Below are 20,196 nucleotides of genomic sequence, written 5' to 3'. Positions count from 1 at the left end.
TAAACGGCGCCCTAATAAAAGTCGTACCAAAAAAATTGGTTTGCCATTATATTTAATAAAGTTAAACCAGCGGCGTCCGCGGGCGAGTGTCGAGTGGCGACCTGCGAAAAGCGGAATGAAAAACTTGGCAAATCACCGCTGGCACCTGTGTGTTGGCGGTGGGTGTGTGGCACCGTGGCCCGGTGGTCCGGTGGTCCGGTGGCAGAGTGTGTGTGAAATTGCCAATTGGCTGCCTAGTGGCGAGTGAGATGAAGTCAATTTCAGTTGGGTGAGCCGCGAAACGGAAATTGCACTCTTTCAAAAGAAACGCGCTCGTCCGCCCGAAGGGGGGGTTCTAATTTGCGACCACAGGTGGCTCTGACTAAGGTGGACTAACCACTCCCCGCTCGGGCCACTCCATTCCCCAGGCAAAAGTAAATAGATTATGCGATTAAAAATGTCATTCTCATTTCCCTGGGCTTTGGCGTGTCAATTAATATTGCTTTAATATTATTCCCAATAATCGTCATAATTTCTGTTTTTTGTGCGATTTTACACAAAAACTGCCATTATTTATGAGTGGTCGTTGTTTGCCATTTCATGGCGTTTAATTGTTTTAATTGCATGCAAAAATTACCATTAAATGGGAGCAGCGAAAACAGCCAAAGGAGCAGGCACGGCCGAAATGGTTTTGACATTATGGAATTTATTAAATTAATAATTTTTCTATTTGCAGCTCTAATTGTCAGGCGAATTAATTATACTATAATTTGACTTTTTTAGACCCGTTCAAACCGTTGAAAACGTTCAGCGATCTAACCTGTGAACTCCCTTAATTGTGGTCAGAAGCAAAGTTGATGGCTATTCGAATTACCGCTGAGCCGGCAACCGCAGGGTTATGAGCTCCAATAAATTAATGTAAAATTATTAACTGGAAACATTAAAATTATGGCAATTTATGCGGCCCATAAAGTGTCGCTTTTATTGGCCGATAACTAAGGGCTTCGTCCAAAGTGTTGGCATATATTAATATTAATATCTGCGACACTAATTTTGATTAGCAATTCCGATTTTAATGGAATTCGGGACGGGTCCTTAAAGGCTCAAAACATGAGAATTGAAAAGTTTCCCTGATACCAGTTGCTGTCTAGACCTGTTTTGATGCTTTGTTCAAGAGAATTTTTTCGAAACTTATTTATTTTATGCCAAACATGGCATGTTCGTTTCGGGTTACTCCTTCTGTTGCTGCTGCACTTTAAAAGCCATTAAATGGCGAACAGTCTGCCCAGGACCAAAGGCAGGGATGCCACGGAAGGACTGCCCTCAGCAGCCCAGCCAGCCCTGTTAATTTCATCAGAGCTACTGGTAATTGCATGTATGGCATTGCAGCGCATTCGGAGAGGGTCCTGTTTTGGGGTCCAAAAATGCGGCAGACACGGGTGGGGGCTTCTCGGCCTGCCACAAGGGTTGCTCTGGCTGGTGGTCCTGCGGATGCCAATGCCCACCGACTGGCAACAATTTATTATATTAAGTATTAATGTTGGTCCTCGCCAGACGCAGTCTACTTTCAAATGGCTTTTGCCCGCGTCTGTGCTGTGGGTGCCTGTGTGGGTATGCATAATCCGAAAGCCAAAAGTAATTATATTAAGTAATTGATGAATTTGCTTTTTCGCGAAAGCCCCCGCTGTCGCTTGCTCTTCCCGCCGCCTAACTCAGCCGACGGCTGCGAGGCCTGCGGATGCCAGACGATTGGCAGACAGGAGGCGGGATAGATGACGGCATAGTTCGTTGCTGCCACCCACCGCCTGCGAGGCAAATAAAATTTAATAAAGCGGCAAATAAAAATTTATTATATGTAATTTTAGGCGCATTGCGACAGCGACAATGGCAGCGCCAACGACAGTCCCCATCCATCGCAATCGACTGACAATGACCGACAATTTCTGTGTTTGTTCGTCTGATGGCCGGCCATTTCCGGCTATCAGGGTGGAAACTTCGAGTGTGCTTTTAAGATTTATCTGTTCATTTCAAATTTGATTGAAATAAATGGTCCTGCTTATGGAGATGTGCCTCAAAAGCGGCTCACAGCGGTTGCACCGTATCACCTTGATGGGATTGAGTCGAGCGGCACGAGAGGGTTTTAAAAGCCTTGAAAATTAATTAGGAAATCGGAATGGAGAAGAAGCCCTCTAACAATGGCCGCTTCAATGGTCGTTTATCGGAGGCGTCGGCGATAATAAACGGTCGGAATAATAGTCTTTTGGTGGGAAACAAACTTTTTTGAGCGCTTATCGGAGAAGGAGGAAGTGGCCAGTGGCCAGAGGGAGAATCAGTTTTGGGAGCAGAAGGAGCGGCAAAGCAGAGTTGCGAAAATTTATTGGGAAAATTGGCCAAAGTCGGAGCGGACCGGTGGAGGGAGAATATTTAACGAAACGATACCAAAGTTTATTACTCAATTACAAAACCATCAAAATGAAAAGGAAATGAAATGAAACTCTCGCACAGAGCAGAGCGAAATCCAAAAGATAAATGAAATTGATAAGCGGGTAATTTATGTTTGGATTTCGTTTTATTCTGTCATTAACGCACAGTTGCCTCGCCCACTTGCCTCGCTTGCCACACTGGGAGCCCCAACCCGCTCCGCGGACTGTGCTTTGTATTTGTGTTGTTCTTCGCCTGGTGGCAACGTGGCAACGGGCACGCTCGTCCCTTGTTTGCGGAAACGCGTCGGGGAAACTCGGTCAAGGCGAGTAGAGGTTACTGCCGCACCTCCTCTCCCTCCCCCTTTCCTTCTCCATCTCCAGAGGAGACGACTATTGGCAACGACAGAAGGCGAGTTGGTGGGCGGGGAGCGTGGTGGTAGGGAGGTGGCCCCCTGGACCCACATAATCGATCAAAATTTTACCGATTACAAAGCCATAAACGGCATAGACTATTCCATTTCGAAAACCGATCGGAATTTCGCATTTGCGGCTCAGTTTCTGCGGGTCCAGCCGCCGAGGTGAAGGGGTGCTGGGGTGGGCGCATGCTGTCAGACCCACCTGCATAATGCATAAATAATTTTGATGCCGCCAAGCGCGGGCCGAGACAGCGGACAAAGGCCGGGCCGGTGCATAATATGAAAAATTGAAACATGAAAATTGTCAAAAACAGGGATGCCACTGGACGGGGCAGGTGCAGTTACGGGTGTGAGACTCGCGGAGTGGGTCCCGCCGGAAATGAAATTTCGCAATGATAGCCGCGGAAGCCGGACGGCAGGAGCGAGGCATGGGGTCGACCACATACATCAATGAATGCATTGAGAGTGTGGGTGGGGGGTTGGCTTATAACCGGCTGACAATTTTGGCAATTTTCGTTATGCAATAAAAATTATGTGTGGCTACAAACTGTGCTACTCAATCACTGTTCATCGCTTATCCAAACTGGTATACTGACGCTGAAAAATAACGAATGACCCGTCCCACGGACATTTCATTAATGTAAAATTCGGAATTTGAATTGGGAACCAGGAAAGAGCGAAAGCCCTTGGAAAGCCGGAAGTTATTCGAAAATTATGATGGCGAATGTGGAAATGTAATTGCTTGTGAACTGTACCATGTAAGCTTTCCAGCGCAACCTGCTCGGCCTTCGGCTCCGGAGTGGAATCCATTAGCATCTGTCCCAGAGAAGGTGTTCCTGAGGGCCTCCACCCACCCGTCGCTCACCAAAATCCTCTAAATCAATTGAATTCAATTACAAAACACTCCGCTCACTCCACATCCCCCTGGGTCGGCCAATTAGTCGCCCGTCTAAGCCGAGTATTCATTTTATGCAGCATATTTTTGTGGGCCCGCACGGGAAGGAAAAAATTGGCTTTTAATCAGAACCCGCAATGTCGGATTAGCGGCTGATTGGATTGCGGGATGGGCTGGGTGCGAGGTGGCACGAAGACAAGAATGCTTTTTGTTATCTCTGTATAATTAAAGCGGAGCCAGGGCGACCGGAAAATCAAACCGACGACAGCTGAGACGAAGGATGGAACTTGAGAGGAAACGTGAATGAAGGCCTAATTGGGTTGGAGGCGACGACTGCATACTCTTCTCTTGAATTTTTAACAGTAGGTTTCAAAGCTATTATATATAGAATGTTAAGTAAAGTTACGGCCTTAAAGCATGATGGACAACTTGAGATACCCTCTGTAAGGGTAAAAAGATGCTGCCAAATTAGCCGAGCAACCCAGGATTCTGTGGTAATAAATCTTTTCCGCGCTCCAGTTGAAGTAATTTCAATTTCATTTTCAGTTTCAGTTTCGGCTCCAATTCAAGTCCGGCTTCCGCAACCAAAAACAAAGGTAATTAGGGCATTTTTCCACATTATACGTAATGCCCGTTTTTTCGAGTGAGCTTAATTAAAATGAATTTTTTAGGGCGTGTTATTTATTTCTTTGCACGTTTCCTTGCGATTCGAGTGCTGCGGTAATTAAAATGACATTATTCAAAGTAACCAAGGCGAAAAGGGTCGATCCGGTCGCGGCTGAGGTCCTTGTTTGGTTTGTAGGCCGAGTGTCGGCCAAATAGGCGTTTATTAGTCAGCGCGCGCCGACTATCGAGATGGGGGCCCCGAAAAGGGTTGGGCTCACCAAGATCCCCAGAGGGGTCTTTGAGGTTAGGTAAGAAATCAGAAAACGATTAGTCGAAGATTTGACTTTGATGGGGACAGGGCTGTTGGCTTGAGATGGGTTCGCAGCACGGCCAGGGGAAGCGTTTTTGCGGCGCAGACAAATTTAATCCGCGTCCTTCAGCGACTTGGTTCAATAAACTCTTGTCTAGTTCAGAAATCCATTAACGCTCGGCAGACTTTATCGACGTGCTCCAGAGCTCTCGTGCCACAGGCCCTAGGACCTCGGACCTACGTAGGTGGCAGGCCCTCGCAAAAAATCGAGCCACAAAAACTGAATGGATGGAGATTGAAGAGCCGGAGCGATAGGTGCGGGCTGGAAACTACTGTTTTTAATCATTTCAGCAGTTTCATTTTTTGCCCCTGTTGTGCTGTTTCTTTTGTTCATTGTCTGCTGTCTAAAGAGCAAGCACAATGACAACATTTAATAGATTGTTTAAGCGCAGGGCGATGGGAGTGTGAGTGGCAGTGGGAGAGGGGGAGGGGGAGGGGGAGGGAGGTCCTGTCTGGATCTAGGCATAGAAAAAGCAAACAGAGGGCGCATTGAAAAAGTCCTGGTGCGGACAAAAGGCACGAGCCCCCTCGATGGCACAAGATCCATTTTTTGTTGGTCAACGAGTCGAGTTAACCCCGTAACTGGTCGGTGAGTCACCGAGTGAATAACTTGTTGTGCCTTGGCTCTGTGGGGTGTGTTTGGCATTTATAAAGATATTTCTGGGTTGCCTGTTTGCTGATTTCGTACGCCGATAAGTGCGGCAGGGCTGCATAGCAATGAGGCAAGCGTGTGGGGCACCCTGATGCTGGCACGGGGCGCCCTTTTGCACCCAACCAGTTTAAAGACGTTTAACAGCGTTTTTACACTTGCATGCGTCATCGGGGCACCTTCTCCGCGGCCCGTGCGTGGCCTCCAAGTGTTACCCATTTGCATTTGTCGGGATTTGCAGGGCCCGTCCTCTCTGCCGCATTCCTCTGCCTCGCAACCGAAAACCAACAATGGAACAGTATAGTTTCGCTTTTAGTTATGAAAATGGCGCAGTTTTTCATGCCAGTCCCGCCATTGCGTGGCGTTCAGACGCTGCCTATAATTGCTCCATTAAAATTTGTTTATGGCCAAAGTTTATGCAACGAGTCGTGTCCCGTGGTGTTGTTGTTGTGCAGTAATTAGAATGTCAGGAAAGTTGGCTAGTTGAATGCTATTTTTGGACCACTTAGTGCTACAAGGTGAGTGTGCCTTCGTGTGCCAAATTAATGCGGCCCGAAATAAAAGCCGTAGGGGTGGAAAGTGCTGAGCTTGTTGATAGATGGCCGGTTGTTGGTGGTCGGTTGCGGTTCCTGGCCAGCATCATCAGAATTTCATTTGAGCCGTCTTCCTCCCATCGCTCTGTGTCCAGTGCTGTGATTGGCAAAGATTGAATGACCCAGAGCCGACCCGTCCCATCATTTGTTAGATGACTCATGCAAAAGCCCGACCTTTCTCCGCTCGTTCCCTGCCCTGTCCTCTCCATCAATTGGCAAAGGTCAGCAAAGGTTAGTCGGTTTGGGCCTAATGGAGTTTTATTTTTAAGCCATGCCTAAGAGCAGCTGTAAAACTTTGGCTGGCCCTGCTGCCTTGGCTGCCTGTGCGTTTTAGCAGGAAATTTAATATCATCGCACTGGGTCTGGCGGTCATTGCACACTAAAAGGTTTCCACGACGCTTTTAATTACACTTTAAACAATAGCTCCGGCTCCTGCCCGCCGGTCCCAGACCCGGTGTACTTTGCCCCTTGCCCCATACGGGAAGCCTTCTCCGGGGGCAACCTCCCTCGCTGTCCCGCTCTGTGGAAAATTGTTAACGTTTGCGATTTGCGCTTGATTAAATTCTAATTATAAAGAGTGCGTATTTTCGGAGCTCTGGTGCTTTCCCATTTCCCCTTTTCTACTTCTCATTTTCTATTTTTCCTTAACCCTCGATGGCTGCCCATTTTCGGGTTGCTTTTTGTGTTTGTTGTTTACCATTTTCCTCACTTTTTACGACTTTTTAATGATTTTCACTGCCAGTCACTCATTTCGCCACCATCGCGTGCCCTGCGTTCGATTTCCTAGCCTCCGCCTCCGCCTCCGCCTCCAGCTCCGACTCGTCCTTTCCTGACTTTTGCGTTTTGCGAGTTCGACAGAGCTCCCCGCCTCGGATTGCTTTGTGGGATCGGTTCATTTCAGCTCGGTTCGGTAATTTGCTAGCTCCCCATCCTATCGGCTGCCCCTTCCTGTTCCTGCCCGGGCGCTCCTCATTTTGTTTACTGCTAATGCGACTTTTAACGCTGATTAATGTTTTCTTTTTTCCAGTTTGCTTTCCTTTTCCGATTTCGCCCCAGCTCCTGGCCCGGTCGGGGCTGCTACCTGTCAGGGAAAGACTATTTTTTCGGTGGGCCAGCTATCCGCCCCCGACTGCCCAACTGCCCAACTGCCAACTGCCCCTCCGTTGCCCTCCCTCGTTTATTAAATTCATTTAAAATGTCCACTGCGACCACAAACAACATTGAGCGACGAGGACCAATGCGGCCGGGAGGCAAACAAATTGTTTGTTTGGCTGTCACATGTCAATAAAATTAACACTTTAACGAGAGACAGGATACACAAGAAACACACATATTTTACAAAACTGGAAATCCAGCCCGAGAAGTCGCATTCTTTTTTGTCGTTGTTTAATTAAAGCAACAGCACATCAGGGCAGGCCAAGGCCTGACAGACAATAATTTTCTTGACAGCTGCAAAATGCAGAATTTCCCAAGCCAAATTGAAATTTATACAGGAGACGACGCACAAAATCGGGGCCTGGGGGTCAGGCCTGCAGGGGGCTGGGCGGTGGGTCGGATGGTCTGGTGAGCTGGTGGGAGGCTTTTTTGGCTTTTTTGCAAAATGCAAACACAAAAACATCGGAATGCAAATTGCATTAAGTGGTCTGTATGCTGCCACAACGGACAGAGACAGCTGGAGCAACAAAGAGAGGCGAGTGGAGCCAGAGAAAGGGAAAGATAGAGAGAGTGAGAAAGAGAGGAAGAATCGCTAGGTGAGAGAAGTAATTTGCTGGTGTGTACAAATTCAATGCGGCAATGGCAAAAAGTCAATATTTAATTGATTATAAACACTGGAATTTTCATTCCGCCTGGATGCAAAATGCAAAATGTAAAATGCAAAATGCGAAATGACAGAAACTAAAAAAGCTTTATTCGATTGGGATTCTTTGTGGATAACCGACGTAATTGGGGCAAAGTGTCCAAAAGGGTGCTTTACAATTTTTCGCCTCATTTCCTGGCCGTTTTTATCGCTCTAATTTATTGAGCCGATTATGGGGAAAGGCCCGAAAAGTGGAGCTGGTGGCAGTAATTATAATGATTATTATATTTTGCATAATTTTAATTAGTTGATAGTGCAAATATAATCAAATTGCATTATCTGCGGCAAGCGGGTTTTTGCGCCGTCCTGTTTATTAAAGTCAACTATTCATTTTAAAGCCTTTTGTGCAGCTATGTAGTTCGAAATCCCAGGCGAACATTAAAGATAAAGGCCAATTTATATTTGTTTTGTATCTGCGCTCACAAAGAGATCCGGCATGCCTGTGGACATTAGGTAATTAGATGCGAAATCTGTGCAAATATGCACACAAAAGTTTCAAAAACTAATCACTAATTTTGTGTCAGTTGGGCTGGCAAGCAGGGCCCAGTAAAAGCAGGGCTTTAATTCTAGCCCCAAAGAACTGACATCTGAATAAGTGAATGTTCTCGTATCCCTGGCAGGAGAAGTTCGGATTTAAAGGAATTTGGGGACTCAACTTTTGCCTTGTCGAAATTCTCTCTGCAGCATGTATTGCACTTTCCACAGGCACCTGCTTATAATGCCAAAAGATTATTGTCAACAAAGCCATTTCCGTCGCACCCGACCCATTGACCGAGTCAATCCCCCAGAATGTGTGCCCGGCTTCCGAGTGTTTGGCCAGAGCTCTGATAGTTTGTGCAGCGAGTGACCTGGCCCGGACAAGATGCTGAGCATTAAAATATGAGTTTATGGCCTATGTGCTTGGCTTTGTGCTCCGTAGAAGGAGCTGACCGGCCCGGCAGCCGTCGTGGGGTGGGTCGTAATATTTTGAAGACTTGGGTTTAATGAGCTTCCGCCCATCCCCTAACAATGGGTTATCACAAACTAGCTGACTTGCTTAGGAACGGAAAAATACTTAAAAATTCTATATTATCCGCTCCGGTCCCCGTAGAAAGCATTAGGAGCTGAAAACGATGCAAAGACAGAAAATCCAAAGCCAGCACTTGTGGTCTTAACTGGGTTATGACTATGAACATTTTCGGAGTTGGCTCTGTGGCCAGAGCGTTTTAAATGAAGACTGGGTCCCTGGGCCCCCGATTGTAAGTGCGTTCCAAAACCCTCTGCACCGAGATAAGTCGAGAGAGAATCCGAAATAGGCCAAAGTTAGTGGCTTGCCCGAGGGGCCAAATGGAATGAAAGATGGCGTTTTGAATGCAGGCACACAATTTCTAATTGACTAACTCAATTTGGGCAACCAGCAAATAGCAGGCTGCGTAAACAACCACCACTCCACTCCCACTCCTGCTCCAATTCCAATTCCAAGCCCGTTGCCTTTAATTTTCATGGAAGTTTAGTGTCAAATGGGTAAATTTGATTACGATTCTTAGTTCGGTTATGGTAATCGAGTTGGAAATACTTCAAAGTAATGATGATGTCCTTGTCGAGCAGCGACTGCCGAGGACTGCTCACTGCTCTCGGCTCACTGCTGGGGAATGCTAATGAATAGACGCGCCTTGAGAGCTCAGGCCCAGAGCCGAGAGTGCTAATAGCGCGCAAAAGTATGCTATGAAATATGCATAAAATCACTGGCAAATGCGCTAAGCGAGCGACGTGGTGGGTGAATCGCTTTGGTTTGCTTCGTGCGGTGGTTCCTGGTGGTGTGGCTTTCGCTGTTGCTGTTGCTGCATTTTGCCAAACGAGCTGCCAAATCAAAAATCGTTGAGCGTGTGAAGTGTCAGTTGGTGTGAGCCAGAAGGGGGAGCAGGCCCGGGCGCAGGAGCTGAGGCGGATGGCGGATGGCAGATAGGCAAAAGCGAAATGCACATTAGACAGCAGCCATGGCAGTCCTCGTTTCGGCTAAATTGCCTGGAAGGAGTTTGGAGATTGGAGTGGCAACCGCCACTCTAGCCGGAGGCAAGAGCGGGTTCGGTCTCGGCCATAATAAAAAATGCAGTTTCATAAATGCTGAATGCTGAATGCCGAATGCAGAACACTGAATGCGGAATCCTGCGTCCTGAATCCTTGAAATGCCTGTGTGCGGGCCCCCTTTAATTGGCCTGAAGCCCCAAATTATGCAATAGTTGCAGTGGAAATTGACCGCAAAACAAACCAGCAATAATTTCAAAATCATTTCTGCGCCCCATAATTTATGCAGAAATTCAATCTAAATTAAACATCAAACAAAAGCAAATGGCTGCCACGCCCCTCGTGCCCCCTGGTACCTCGTCCCCCTGCGAATTGCGTGCCTGACAGGGCGTGCAATGCTCATTGCGACACATTCGCACCTGCAATTAACTCAATGAACCCGTTTGGCGGACGGACACACGGACCGGCTCCCCTGCCCTACTCCCATCACCTGACAGCCGTGGCAGGCAGCTGCTGTCCAAAATGTAATATTCAACGCCATTTTATGCAAATTGAAATTATGTTAATGGACAGCCAACCAACAATTGACGGCAGGTCTGTCGTCCTGCAAAAAGCCCGACGAGCAAAATGAATGGGTGTGTCCTCTGGCGGCGGCAGTGCATCTTCATTTGATTCGGCTCCACTTTGTGGCAATAAATGAACGCCCGGCTCGACGGGAGTGCATGTCTCATTTGCAATTTAATAATAGTAATCACAATGCAGCAGTCACGATGATAACAATAAGCACATAAAATCGTTGCGAGTCCCACCAGTTATCGGGAGGCAATGCGATAAGCTGTCGGAGCAGCAGTTCATCAAGTTGGCAGTGCTCGCACAGGCACGTTCCATATCCTTCCAGACAGATGCATCAGCATCATTTACATCCTTGCTCCCTGCCCTGCCCTGCTCGTCCCTGTCTCTGCCCCAGCCGCCGCACAGTTCGACTTTGACGTTGCTGTTTATTGTCATTAACATTTTGTTTATATTTGCTTAAATGTGCGGTGCATTCCCATAATTAGTATGCATGTTTGCATCGGTTGTTGCCACTTGCAACATTGCGAGGGTGCGTATTTGTGTAGCGTCTGCACTGGGCTGTGTCTGCCATGGAGAATGGCTTTTGTTTTGTTTAAAAAGGGCGTAAAATTTGATCACTGTGGCCGGCGGCTTTGTTTTCCTTTTCATTTGAGCGGTTATTGCAAATGCAGAACACTTCCTTGCATACCGAAGGACTCGACTCGACGCTTGCCAAGGGCTGCCCGTAATCAGCTTTCCTCCGACGTAAAATGGCAATATTTGGCCGGCTTTTCAATCGGTCCTTCACAGTCCCCAAAGTCATAAAATTGCGTATACGTAAAATTACGTTAAAGGAGACACGAAAAGGTTGTTAATTTGCCAGGAGAGCTGCACGCCGAGCCGGATAGAGCTGAGGTAAAAGGTTCGTCGGGCTCCAGCTGGATGCTCTCAGTGACAACGCCTAAGTGGGGCTTAAAAATTCAATAAAAAATCACTTAACATTCCATAAGAAGCTTTCAACGATTCACATACTCAGCCCTCGGAGCTCTGCTCCCAGCCCACACTCGTCTGAACACACATTTAACCAAGTTTTCGGGCAACGGCTTAGAGCGAGATGGCTAAGAAAAAGGGGACTGATTGCGAGTCGCTCCAAAGTGCTGTCAATTCCTGCTCACTGGCAAATGGTAAAAACTGCAGGAAACTAAAGCAATTTCAAATTGAAAACTGCTGCAAATTAATCAAATGCCTTTGCAGCTCTTCCAACCGGGAGCCATGGAGGGCGGGATGGGATTGGGATAGCAGGAGAAAGCCGTCAAAAGGCAGGACTGGCGAACAAACACGGAATCGTCAGACAGTCGCAATGACAGAGCCGAACGATAAAAGCCAAAAGAAAAGGCAATAGTAAAGGCAAAGGAAAGTGGCAGCACCACTCCCGACCCTTTTCGAAGCAAAAACCCTTCGCACACATTAAATCGATAACACGATTTTTCAGCACGCACGCAACCCGGTCCGGGCCGAAACCCAAAACAACTGACTGACTGTGAGTTAAATTGTCAGTTTCATTACGTGGCAGCTTTCCCCGAGCCCCCGGCTTCCTGTTCCGCTCGTCCCGCCCGCTCTAGCTGCTGTGGCATTTCTTTGCTTTTTTAAAGCCAAATCACTACGTCTGCGCGTGAGTCGAACCCCCTTTGCTGCTGTCACCCCGACAGGCGATTTTTCAAGTTGGCGCTTCATCGTTCTGTTCTCTACTATACTGCAAAGCTGCTACTCCTGCTCCAGCTCCTTTTTTTATTCCTTCGGTCCTGTGGTTTCGCTTTGCTGTGGGGTGCCAGAAAAAACACAATTTTCGGCAGCAACTCTCGTTGCAGAGACGCTAAGCTCATGGGACTGCTCGAGTGCTGGAGTGCTCGAGTCCTGGGTTCTCGAGAACTTAAGGACCTCGGCGCTGGCGAGTTCAACAAACATTTAACTGATTGCCTGGGCTTGGGTTCGTGCCCAGTCCTGCCTGATTTTTTGATTTGCAATACACCTGGGAGCGAGGCGGGAACACCCCCGTCCCGAGGATGTTCAGCTTATTTGTTGGCGCTAGAAAATAAATTGTCTGTGCGTGCGGTAATTGTAAATTACGCACGGAAACCTCTGGGCGAGTCCTGGGCGGGCGGGTGGTAAGTGTCGGTAAACTAGCCAAGTTATTGACACCTATCCGGCGTGAGAGTGCGGCATGAATTTTTGATCCGGACCCATACTAGTTAACGGCGCAGTAGGAGGAATACTGCATTGCATTTGGATCGGACTCGGAAGTCCCGTCAGATCCAGGCCAATCCATTCGGGCTCGAAGGGGCTGGCCCCACAACCCCCACACCCACCTCAATTCAATCATGGTAACAGGGCCAAAAGTGTGCAACAATTTCTTTTAAACTCCTGCTGACACAAATCAGCCCACGGCCATAACTCAAACTATCCCCACCTCGGCAGAATCAATAACCATAAACAGAAATACCTTATGCTCACGTGGTGTGTGCTCGTACAGAAAGTATGCCACATGCTCGGGGAAATCACTAAATTCAGCCCAAGGCAAGAGTGCCATGCCTCATCATTTATGGAGAGCCCTGGATGCGGAGTGGCGGGTCTAGAGCGGGTCGGTGCGGCAGTCCCAAAAAGTATGCAGGCCCACGTTGATAACCGAGAGTGCTTATCACGCCCTCTTTCCTCACCCGCCCCCAGCGACACCGTGGAGGCAGTCGAGGCCGTCTAGGCCGCTCCTCCAATGCATGTGACATTTGCATGCTTGCTTAAACAGTAAAAAGGAACCTCTGCGTCGTCGGCCTGGCACGTCTGGGCCGACTCCGCTCCCGGCCTAAGCCCGGTCGGCTGGTGTTGTCAGTAGGCAGTCGCAATCCTGTCGACGTCACATCAGCACACGTGTGCAGTAAAAATCAGACGTGAAGAGCAGCGCCTCCGGAGCTCGGAGAGGGGCAGGGTGGGATGGTGCCGGAGAAATGGCGCCGTAGTCGAGTCGAGACTGCCTCCGTACGCTTTGATTGCTTGCACGTTACCCGTACAATTTTCGGTATGATGGCGGCAACATTTCATGATTTCTTGTACGTGTTTCTACTTGAAAACACACGTCCTCGTCTCGGTGCTCCTCGGCTGTCCCCGGCGCTCGGCTCTCTGACTCCGGACTCCGGACTAATGCATGCAAGTCCTTTTTGTATATGACGCCGTTGCACTGTGGGTATTCGGCGTGTTTGTTTGCCTGGTGACTGATGGTGGCTGGTTTCGGGCCTGCTCTACCGCCGTCTCAGCTGGTCCTGCTAATAAATCATTCTCTGTTCCGAGATACCCAAGTAGGCAATGCTTACATGCCTGCTATAGGGTTTGTTAGGATTTCGAGAAGAATAGTCGCTCTAGATAGATCAGTCATTACTAAAAGGGTCCAAATTTTCCGTTAAGCCATTAAAGTACCTATTTTTGATCAAATTTGTAAAAATACCAAAACCTTACGTTTTTACCTTTTATACGAGAAAGTATGGCGGTTATTATTCCCCCCGAGGACGCTCACTGGTCACTTAGATTCGTGGACATTTTGAAGCCCTTTCCGAACCAGACAGTGGCCAATGCCACCTACAAGGTCATCCGCTTCCTGTACCCTCCCTTCGCCCAGGAGGCGCTCAGTATCACCCACGAGGTCAGCAACCCGGAGCTCAGCAATGCTTTCATGGGTTTGCTCCTGGTCTTCGCTCTACTTTGCACATCTGCGGGCCTAGTTGTGTTCATGCGCCTTAAAAAGCCGGTGAGTGGGCCCACATACCTCTCCCTTTTAGCCATAACTCAAGCCCTTGGTGAGTTTCTTTAGAAGCCCGCGGCGAAGGTGCCGTCCGAAAGACTCCAGGAGCTGGAGCACCGAATAAAGACCAAGTACGGCTCCCAGTATAAGCTGGGCATTTGGGAACGGAGAGACATACCCGATCCGATTCCGGCCAAGAAGCGTGCATTGGGGCTCGAGCCTGACAGCAACGAAAAGCCTCCTCCCAAGTCGATCAACGACTACGTGGAGGCACACTGGATGCCCGCTTCCGTGACCAACTTGGGGGGAGACGGGCGCCCTAGGAGCCCCAGCAAGGGGGGTGTGAAGTTCAACAAAGAGGTCAAGTGCCGCGTGTTCGAGGAAAACATTGCGATCCAACTTGGTGGCGAAAACCCGCTGAATCTGATTAGGCCGATCCAGGAGAGTGAGCCAGAAGATTCGTCTGAAGATCAACAAGGCAGCGAGGAGGTGGCGACGAGAATCGCTCCTTAGAGAGTTTCTTGGCCTTTTGGTTGAGAGAAGATGTTTGACAAAGCAGCTCATGCCCAAAACCGCATATATTTTCACTTCCTCAATTTGGACTAATAATATCGTCCCTTTCTGGCTGCCAACTGTCAGCTTTCGGCTTTCTCTGCGGGCACAATAAAGAGAAGTGATTTCCAGTTTTTGTGGCAAGCTTTTGGAAGATATAGAGACAAGGGGGCGGGAATGAAAGGAAGGCACTGCACATGGGATTAGGGGGCAGGGAGCTGGAGGTTTGGGCAATCATTTGGCAGCGAATGTGTCGGATTATTTTGTTGGCTTGGGTTTTATTTAAATTTTTTCCTTTGGGCTTCGCAGGGCGGTGGTTGTTTGTCGCCCAAAAGCTGACAGCAGCCGAAAAGCATGCTAAGCTTTTTGTGCTTCCTTTCGGTTCAGTTTGGTTCAGTTCCGAAACGGTTTGCTCTGAAAACAAATTAATGATTTGCCATGACGCAAATAAATCAAAAGCTTCAAAGCAGATCTCTGGCTTAGCCCAGTGGCATGGGAATGGGAATGGGACTCTCTGGTTGACTGGCTCGGATTTAAGGCCCTCGCCCTCGCCCTCGATCTCACTCTGCTTGGCTCGGCTTTAAAACGGCGCCCGGCGCCAGTCACCATAGTTTTCATTTTGCAGATTTTTCCACTCAACTAAGCGCATGCATTGATGATATATCCCGCTCCGTTTGACACCCCCGCTCCCCTGCCATTGACACGACATAAATAACCGTGTGAGGCTGTTATAATTTATAATCCTTGCTGTGGGCAGCGCAGCAACAGCCACAAAAGCAAAAATAACATTCCACTGCCACGGGGAGAGTAAATATTTTCACTTAGTCTCCTCTTGCTCTGCGATTCGGCATCCTATTCCGTTTTTGTTTTTGTTTATGTTTTATTTTATTTATTCGAAACCTGCCCAGGCGGAATCTCTCCGGCCCAGTTAGTCCTCCCAGGTTGCCACTACCAATGTTACGTTGGCCCCCTTCTATGCGATCCTTCTCCGACTCCGCCCCCAGTGGACTGCATTTGGTTTATGTGGGAGGGCTGCTTTTTTCCGAGGAAATGAGGTCAAAAGTTTATTGGCTAACGAATGGGGGCGGTAGGGTTTTATTTTCGCAGGCATTTGCGTCAAAAGCAAGCGCGAGCGCAGCTTTAACGCCGATAACCAAATTGGAGCTGGAACAGGTTTTTAAAACTCGTTGGTGGCCGGTGGATGACGGCTAATTACAAACCAATCAGCCACTAATACATTTCACATAAATTATGGAAAAATGAAATTTGCTAATGTTTCGTGCGGCAAATAAAAAACCTCAAAGCACCCAAAAACAGTCAATGCAGTCAGGTTTAAAGCCATTTGAAATACGTTGCGATTGTCAGGGAACCACTGTGTGCTTTAATTATTAATTATAGCTCTTTCCACGTGTTTGACACATGCATTTATAGTTTGCCTCCTGTGGCTTATAGTTCTTGCAGGCCGGAATAGAGACTAGACTGGATTTGGATCTCCATTCCGAGCCACTCACAGTCGACTGAACATCAAACAAAGTTCGAAGTTGAAACCGAGCCGAGGGTTTTGATATTGTTTTGATCAGGCCGAGGTGAGCTGCCCTCCCTTAATCACCTTCCGTAAAAGCACTTGGATCAATATTTAATGAGGGCGGAATGAATAATACATTGCCTTTGTCTCTGTCTCCAGCCGCTTGCTGGGGAGGTTTCTTCCGGAAATGCCTGCCTGGCTGCGCAATGATTATGACAGCTCTTGCGCCAACCCGGCTAGCCCGGCCAACTCCTGAGATTCGCACAGATTTCCACGCTGTCAGTTTTCCCGACTGCTTGGGCTCTAATTAAACGGCAATTGTGGTCATCAGTGTTGGGTCCTGGGCCTAATCAGTTTGTCTGATGAAAGACTAAGCTGGGATTAGGGAATGTCTGTCATGCGGGTGCGACATTTGAATAATGAAAATCAACTCGATGGTCGTCTTACAGGGAAAAATATAAGCCCGGCATAAGTCCCCAAAGTCACTCAGCTGTCAATTGTTGGTAAGCCTGCAGGCAGAATTCTGCATCCAGGAGACCAAATAATTGGGGCGTGGCCAATCCGTCTATCTGACAAACTAACTGACCGGGTAACTGACGTAACCAGGCAAAGCAATTGGCAGTCTGTTTGCCCTTCTCGCCTTCTGTGCGTCTGTCCGTCACTTTGCAGGCTCCTTCTGTCCGACTGCTACTTGACCATAAACTAATGCTCCTAATTGCTGTGATTATGTCGTTTGTGATTATCTGAGCATGTCTCAGCGTCTTTGTCGCCCGAGAGGAACCTGGCCGGCCTGCACACGTTGCATATAATTACAAGGCCAAAAGCTAAATCTCATTTATCAATCAGGTGCTCCCAGCCACCCAACGCACCACATTGGCAAACGGGGGACCGTAGAGGCTTCTGATAATCCGAGCTCGCTGCGAATTGCGTTGCTGATTAGGTTAGCTAATAACCGCAGTTGCCCCACCTTGCTGCCACCCTTGCCGCCCCAAAAGCAAAACTTTTTGCTGACAAGTATGACAAGTTTTGAGGCCCATAACCATGCCTGGAAAGCTTCCGCTCCGCCAGCCCACCTTGGGTAAGCAATGCCAAGGTGGGCTGAAAAGTCCTCCGACCAAAGGCTGCGGTTTCCTCCTGTCAGCCCAGGCACATTACACATGTACGAGAAAGGGCAATAATAGTAAATTTAAACCCGTCCAACTGGGCGGAAAGAAAATTGTAGTATCTGGGAGAGGGAGTTGAAGTGGTTGTGGCATAGGCAGTAGGAGTGGGGGTGGATGGGACTCCAGATGACTGGTTAAACTTTTGCCACAGTAATAGTTCTGCTTGGTTGGTTTGTCTTTCTTTCGAGACTGAAACCGAAACGAACCGAGCCATGCCAAAGAAAACCGACTCGCCTAACCCGAAGGATTGTGCCCAGGATTCGGGGGTGGCTGCCTGGCTGGTCCCTTGTCTTACTGCTCCAGCTCCTTAGAGGGGATCGGGTTTCTCTGGTTATGCGCATAATTTATAGAGTGCGACAATATGTTGCCCCCTGTCTGCCTCAATGGAAACTTTTCCTCTGCCGTTAGAGAAAGTGAGCTTTCTCTGGCAACTACAGCTGCCAGCATGGCGTGTGTGGTCCAGTTTTGGTCACTTTTGGGGGTCAAAGCAGTTACAAGTCAAGGCTTTTGCTTCGAGACCTCGCCTTTCTCCTGCCGATTAAGTTCTCTGTCCTTAATCGTCGCAGATTGCGAGTTCGCATTGAAGCAGGAACTCCCTCCGGAACTCGCCGAAAACAAAAGTACAGCTCACTCGGATTGTTCCTTTTTTGAGATTCTTTTTCGGCAAACGCTTAGGACGATAAAAACTGCAGAAATAAACATTTTGTTAGTTGCATAAATTTTTCTGCGCTGGTCCACTGATAAAATGGCGTCAAAAAAGTGTCGTCGAGGGAGCAACTTGAGCAGAACTGTGCCGCGTAGAGCCGGAGCGGCGGAGTGCCGGCATGCCTCCGACCCGGAGAGACATGCTCCCAGATACGAAAACGAGTTTGTTCCGTTGCCCAAACAAGCTGCGGGCTGGCACCAGAAACAAGTGGCAAGTTGCAAGCAAAAAAGTTTTAAATACACATTTACGTAGCGCAAAGTTGCTTTCCCTCGCTCTGCATTAAAATTTAAATATTTGCCCGGCTTGGCTTCCTTGGCATACTTTACGCTGCAAGACCCCCTGCAACGTGTTTCTCACTTTAATCAAGGGCCTGCAGTTCAATGTCCGCCTCAAGGAGCCGTCGGAGTAGCGAGGGGAGCGGTGGAGCGGTGGAGGGGACGCAAAATTCGTCATAAGTTTCTTGCGTGCCTCATAATCCCGCCGCAAATCCCATGCCACAAAATTGCACACACATGAAACCCCGCGCGTTTGTGTCTCTATTTACCATTCATGCCCCACGTAAAGGTAAATATAGTTGCAACAAGCGCTGGGTCTGGTTCTGGTATTGGTTCTGGTCCTGGCTCCGGTTCTGGCCATGCCCAACGTTGCATGCCTGTAAAGTGACGTACACTTTCCCCTGCCTCGCAGTGCCTGTCTCAGCGAAAGCGCGATGGTTTGCCATACAAATCCCAAAACCATTTCACTAATTGAAATGAATTTTCATACAAGAGAGCGAGAAGTTGCAGCGGCGGTTGTGACGTTGCTGTGGCAAGCGGGAGCCCCCACATGCAGTTGTGAGTACTGGTGCGAGTGGCAGACACTTTCGTGTCCTAGCAAAATTGCAATGACCTCGGGCAACCGTTAGAGCGTTGCAGGAGACGGGACTGGAAAAGGCGTGCACGTCACACATCGTCCTGCTGCAACCTATCATCCGGATGGAGCAACGGAACTCCTCCACAAGACCTTGAAATGTCGAAGGGAATGTTCCCTTTTTGTACCACTGACTCACAGCCTAAAATATTCTAATTAAAAATGCATAGGGAGTAATGCTGAGCACAACGAAGCAGCAAATCCCTGAAAGGATTCGAGCGCGAGCCCTCGACATGTCTCAAGATGCTGGCGGAGAAAGTAAATGGCCGGGGAATATGAGGCGTCTTTTTAAAGTAATTATGCAGTGTCCCCCGTCCTGGTTCCGAGAATTTTGCCTCCGCATGCAGGAATTTTCAAGTTTATAATTATGCGATGGCTGACTGCTTGTCCGGGCCCTCCGTTTCTGCATTTCCTCTTCCATTTTTAATTTATTTTGAATAAGCAATAAGACACAAAAGACGGAGCCCAGACACTGCAGGCATTTCCCACAACGGAAGTCACTCTTCACTGCGGTTGCTGCTGCAGCTCCTGCTTGTTTACATTCTATGCAGCTGCCCCATCGCTTGCCTCATCTGCCTCAGCTGCCAAGCAGCGCATCAGCCGAGTTGCTGTGCTGCCTCGCCAACCCTGCGTATACGTAATGCCGAGGAATGTGCGCCTTTCAGGGGATGGAGCCGCCTATTGAAAGGCGTTGAGCGTGGCATGTAAATGCAAAATGGCGACAAAGCGAGCCTGCAGGGAACGGTCTCTTTGGTTCTCTCGTCTCCGTGAAAGAGCGCTGCTATTCTAAGCCATTTGCTGGTATTTTTTTGTGCGCTGGGGTAACATTATTTTAATTAACATATTTATTCGTACATATGCATGTAGTGTGTGTGTGTGTCGAGGGGAGGGAGATAAGCTGCAACAAAGACCGAGCCGAGTCGCCCCTCACATGGTTCGGGTGAATTGCAATTTTAATTACACACATAGATGCCACAACAGGCGCAGTGCCACAACAGTGTCGCAATGTTTCCATCTGAAAATCATTAAAAATTGTTTGCGAAAGACGAAATCATTAAAAACATATAAATTATGCAGGCACTCTAACCACCACACCTCCGCCGCATCCTTGCAGCAAAGGCCTCATAATTATGCAGCCTCTGAGTCCCAGAGGAGGGACAGCTGTGCTGGCAAGGACGAGGCTGGTGGGTGGGGCGGGCGAGGTGGGCA

The 20,196-nt window shown here is 48.5% G+C and overlaps 2 protein-coding genes across 6 annotated transcripts in view; one reads left to right on the top strand and one right to left on the bottom strand.

Annotated features, from left to right (window-relative positions):
* The window catches only part of LOC6506105 (teneurin-m), a 112,695-nt gene that overhangs the window by 22,771 nt on the left and 69,728 nt on the right, over nt 1-20,196 (bottom strand). The gene's annotated exons all lie outside the window — the stretch shown is intronic.
* Nucleotides 13,704-14,815, top strand: LOC6493842. Its single transcript, XM_001958505.4, has 2 exons — nt 13,704-14,138; nt 14,202-14,815. The coding sequence occupies exons 1-2, from the start codon at nt 13,875-13,877 to the stop codon at nt 14,643-14,645; spliced, it is 708 nt and encodes a 235-aa protein (XP_001958541.1). The 5' UTR covers nt 13,704-13,874; the 3' UTR covers nt 14,646-14,815.

Source organism: Drosophila ananassae, chromosome 2R, assembly GCF_017639315.1.
Source record: "Drosophila ananassae strain 14024-0371.13 chromosome 2R, ASM1763931v2, whole genome shotgun sequence".
NCBI classification, from domain to species: Eukaryota; Metazoa; Arthropoda; class Insecta; order Diptera; family Drosophilidae; genus Drosophila; species Drosophila ananassae.
This window is presented reverse-complemented; position numbering and strand designations above follow the sequence as displayed.

Coding starts and splice junctions, on each gene's coding strand:
- LOC6493842 (XM_001958505.4), top strand. CDS start 13,875: ATGGCGGTTATTATTCCCCCCGAGGACGCTCACTGGTCACTTAGATTC. Junction 14,139..14,201: donor TCATGCGCCTTAAAAAGCCG/GTGAGTGGGCCC, acceptor GAGTTTCTTTAG/AAGCCCGCGGCGAAGGTGCC.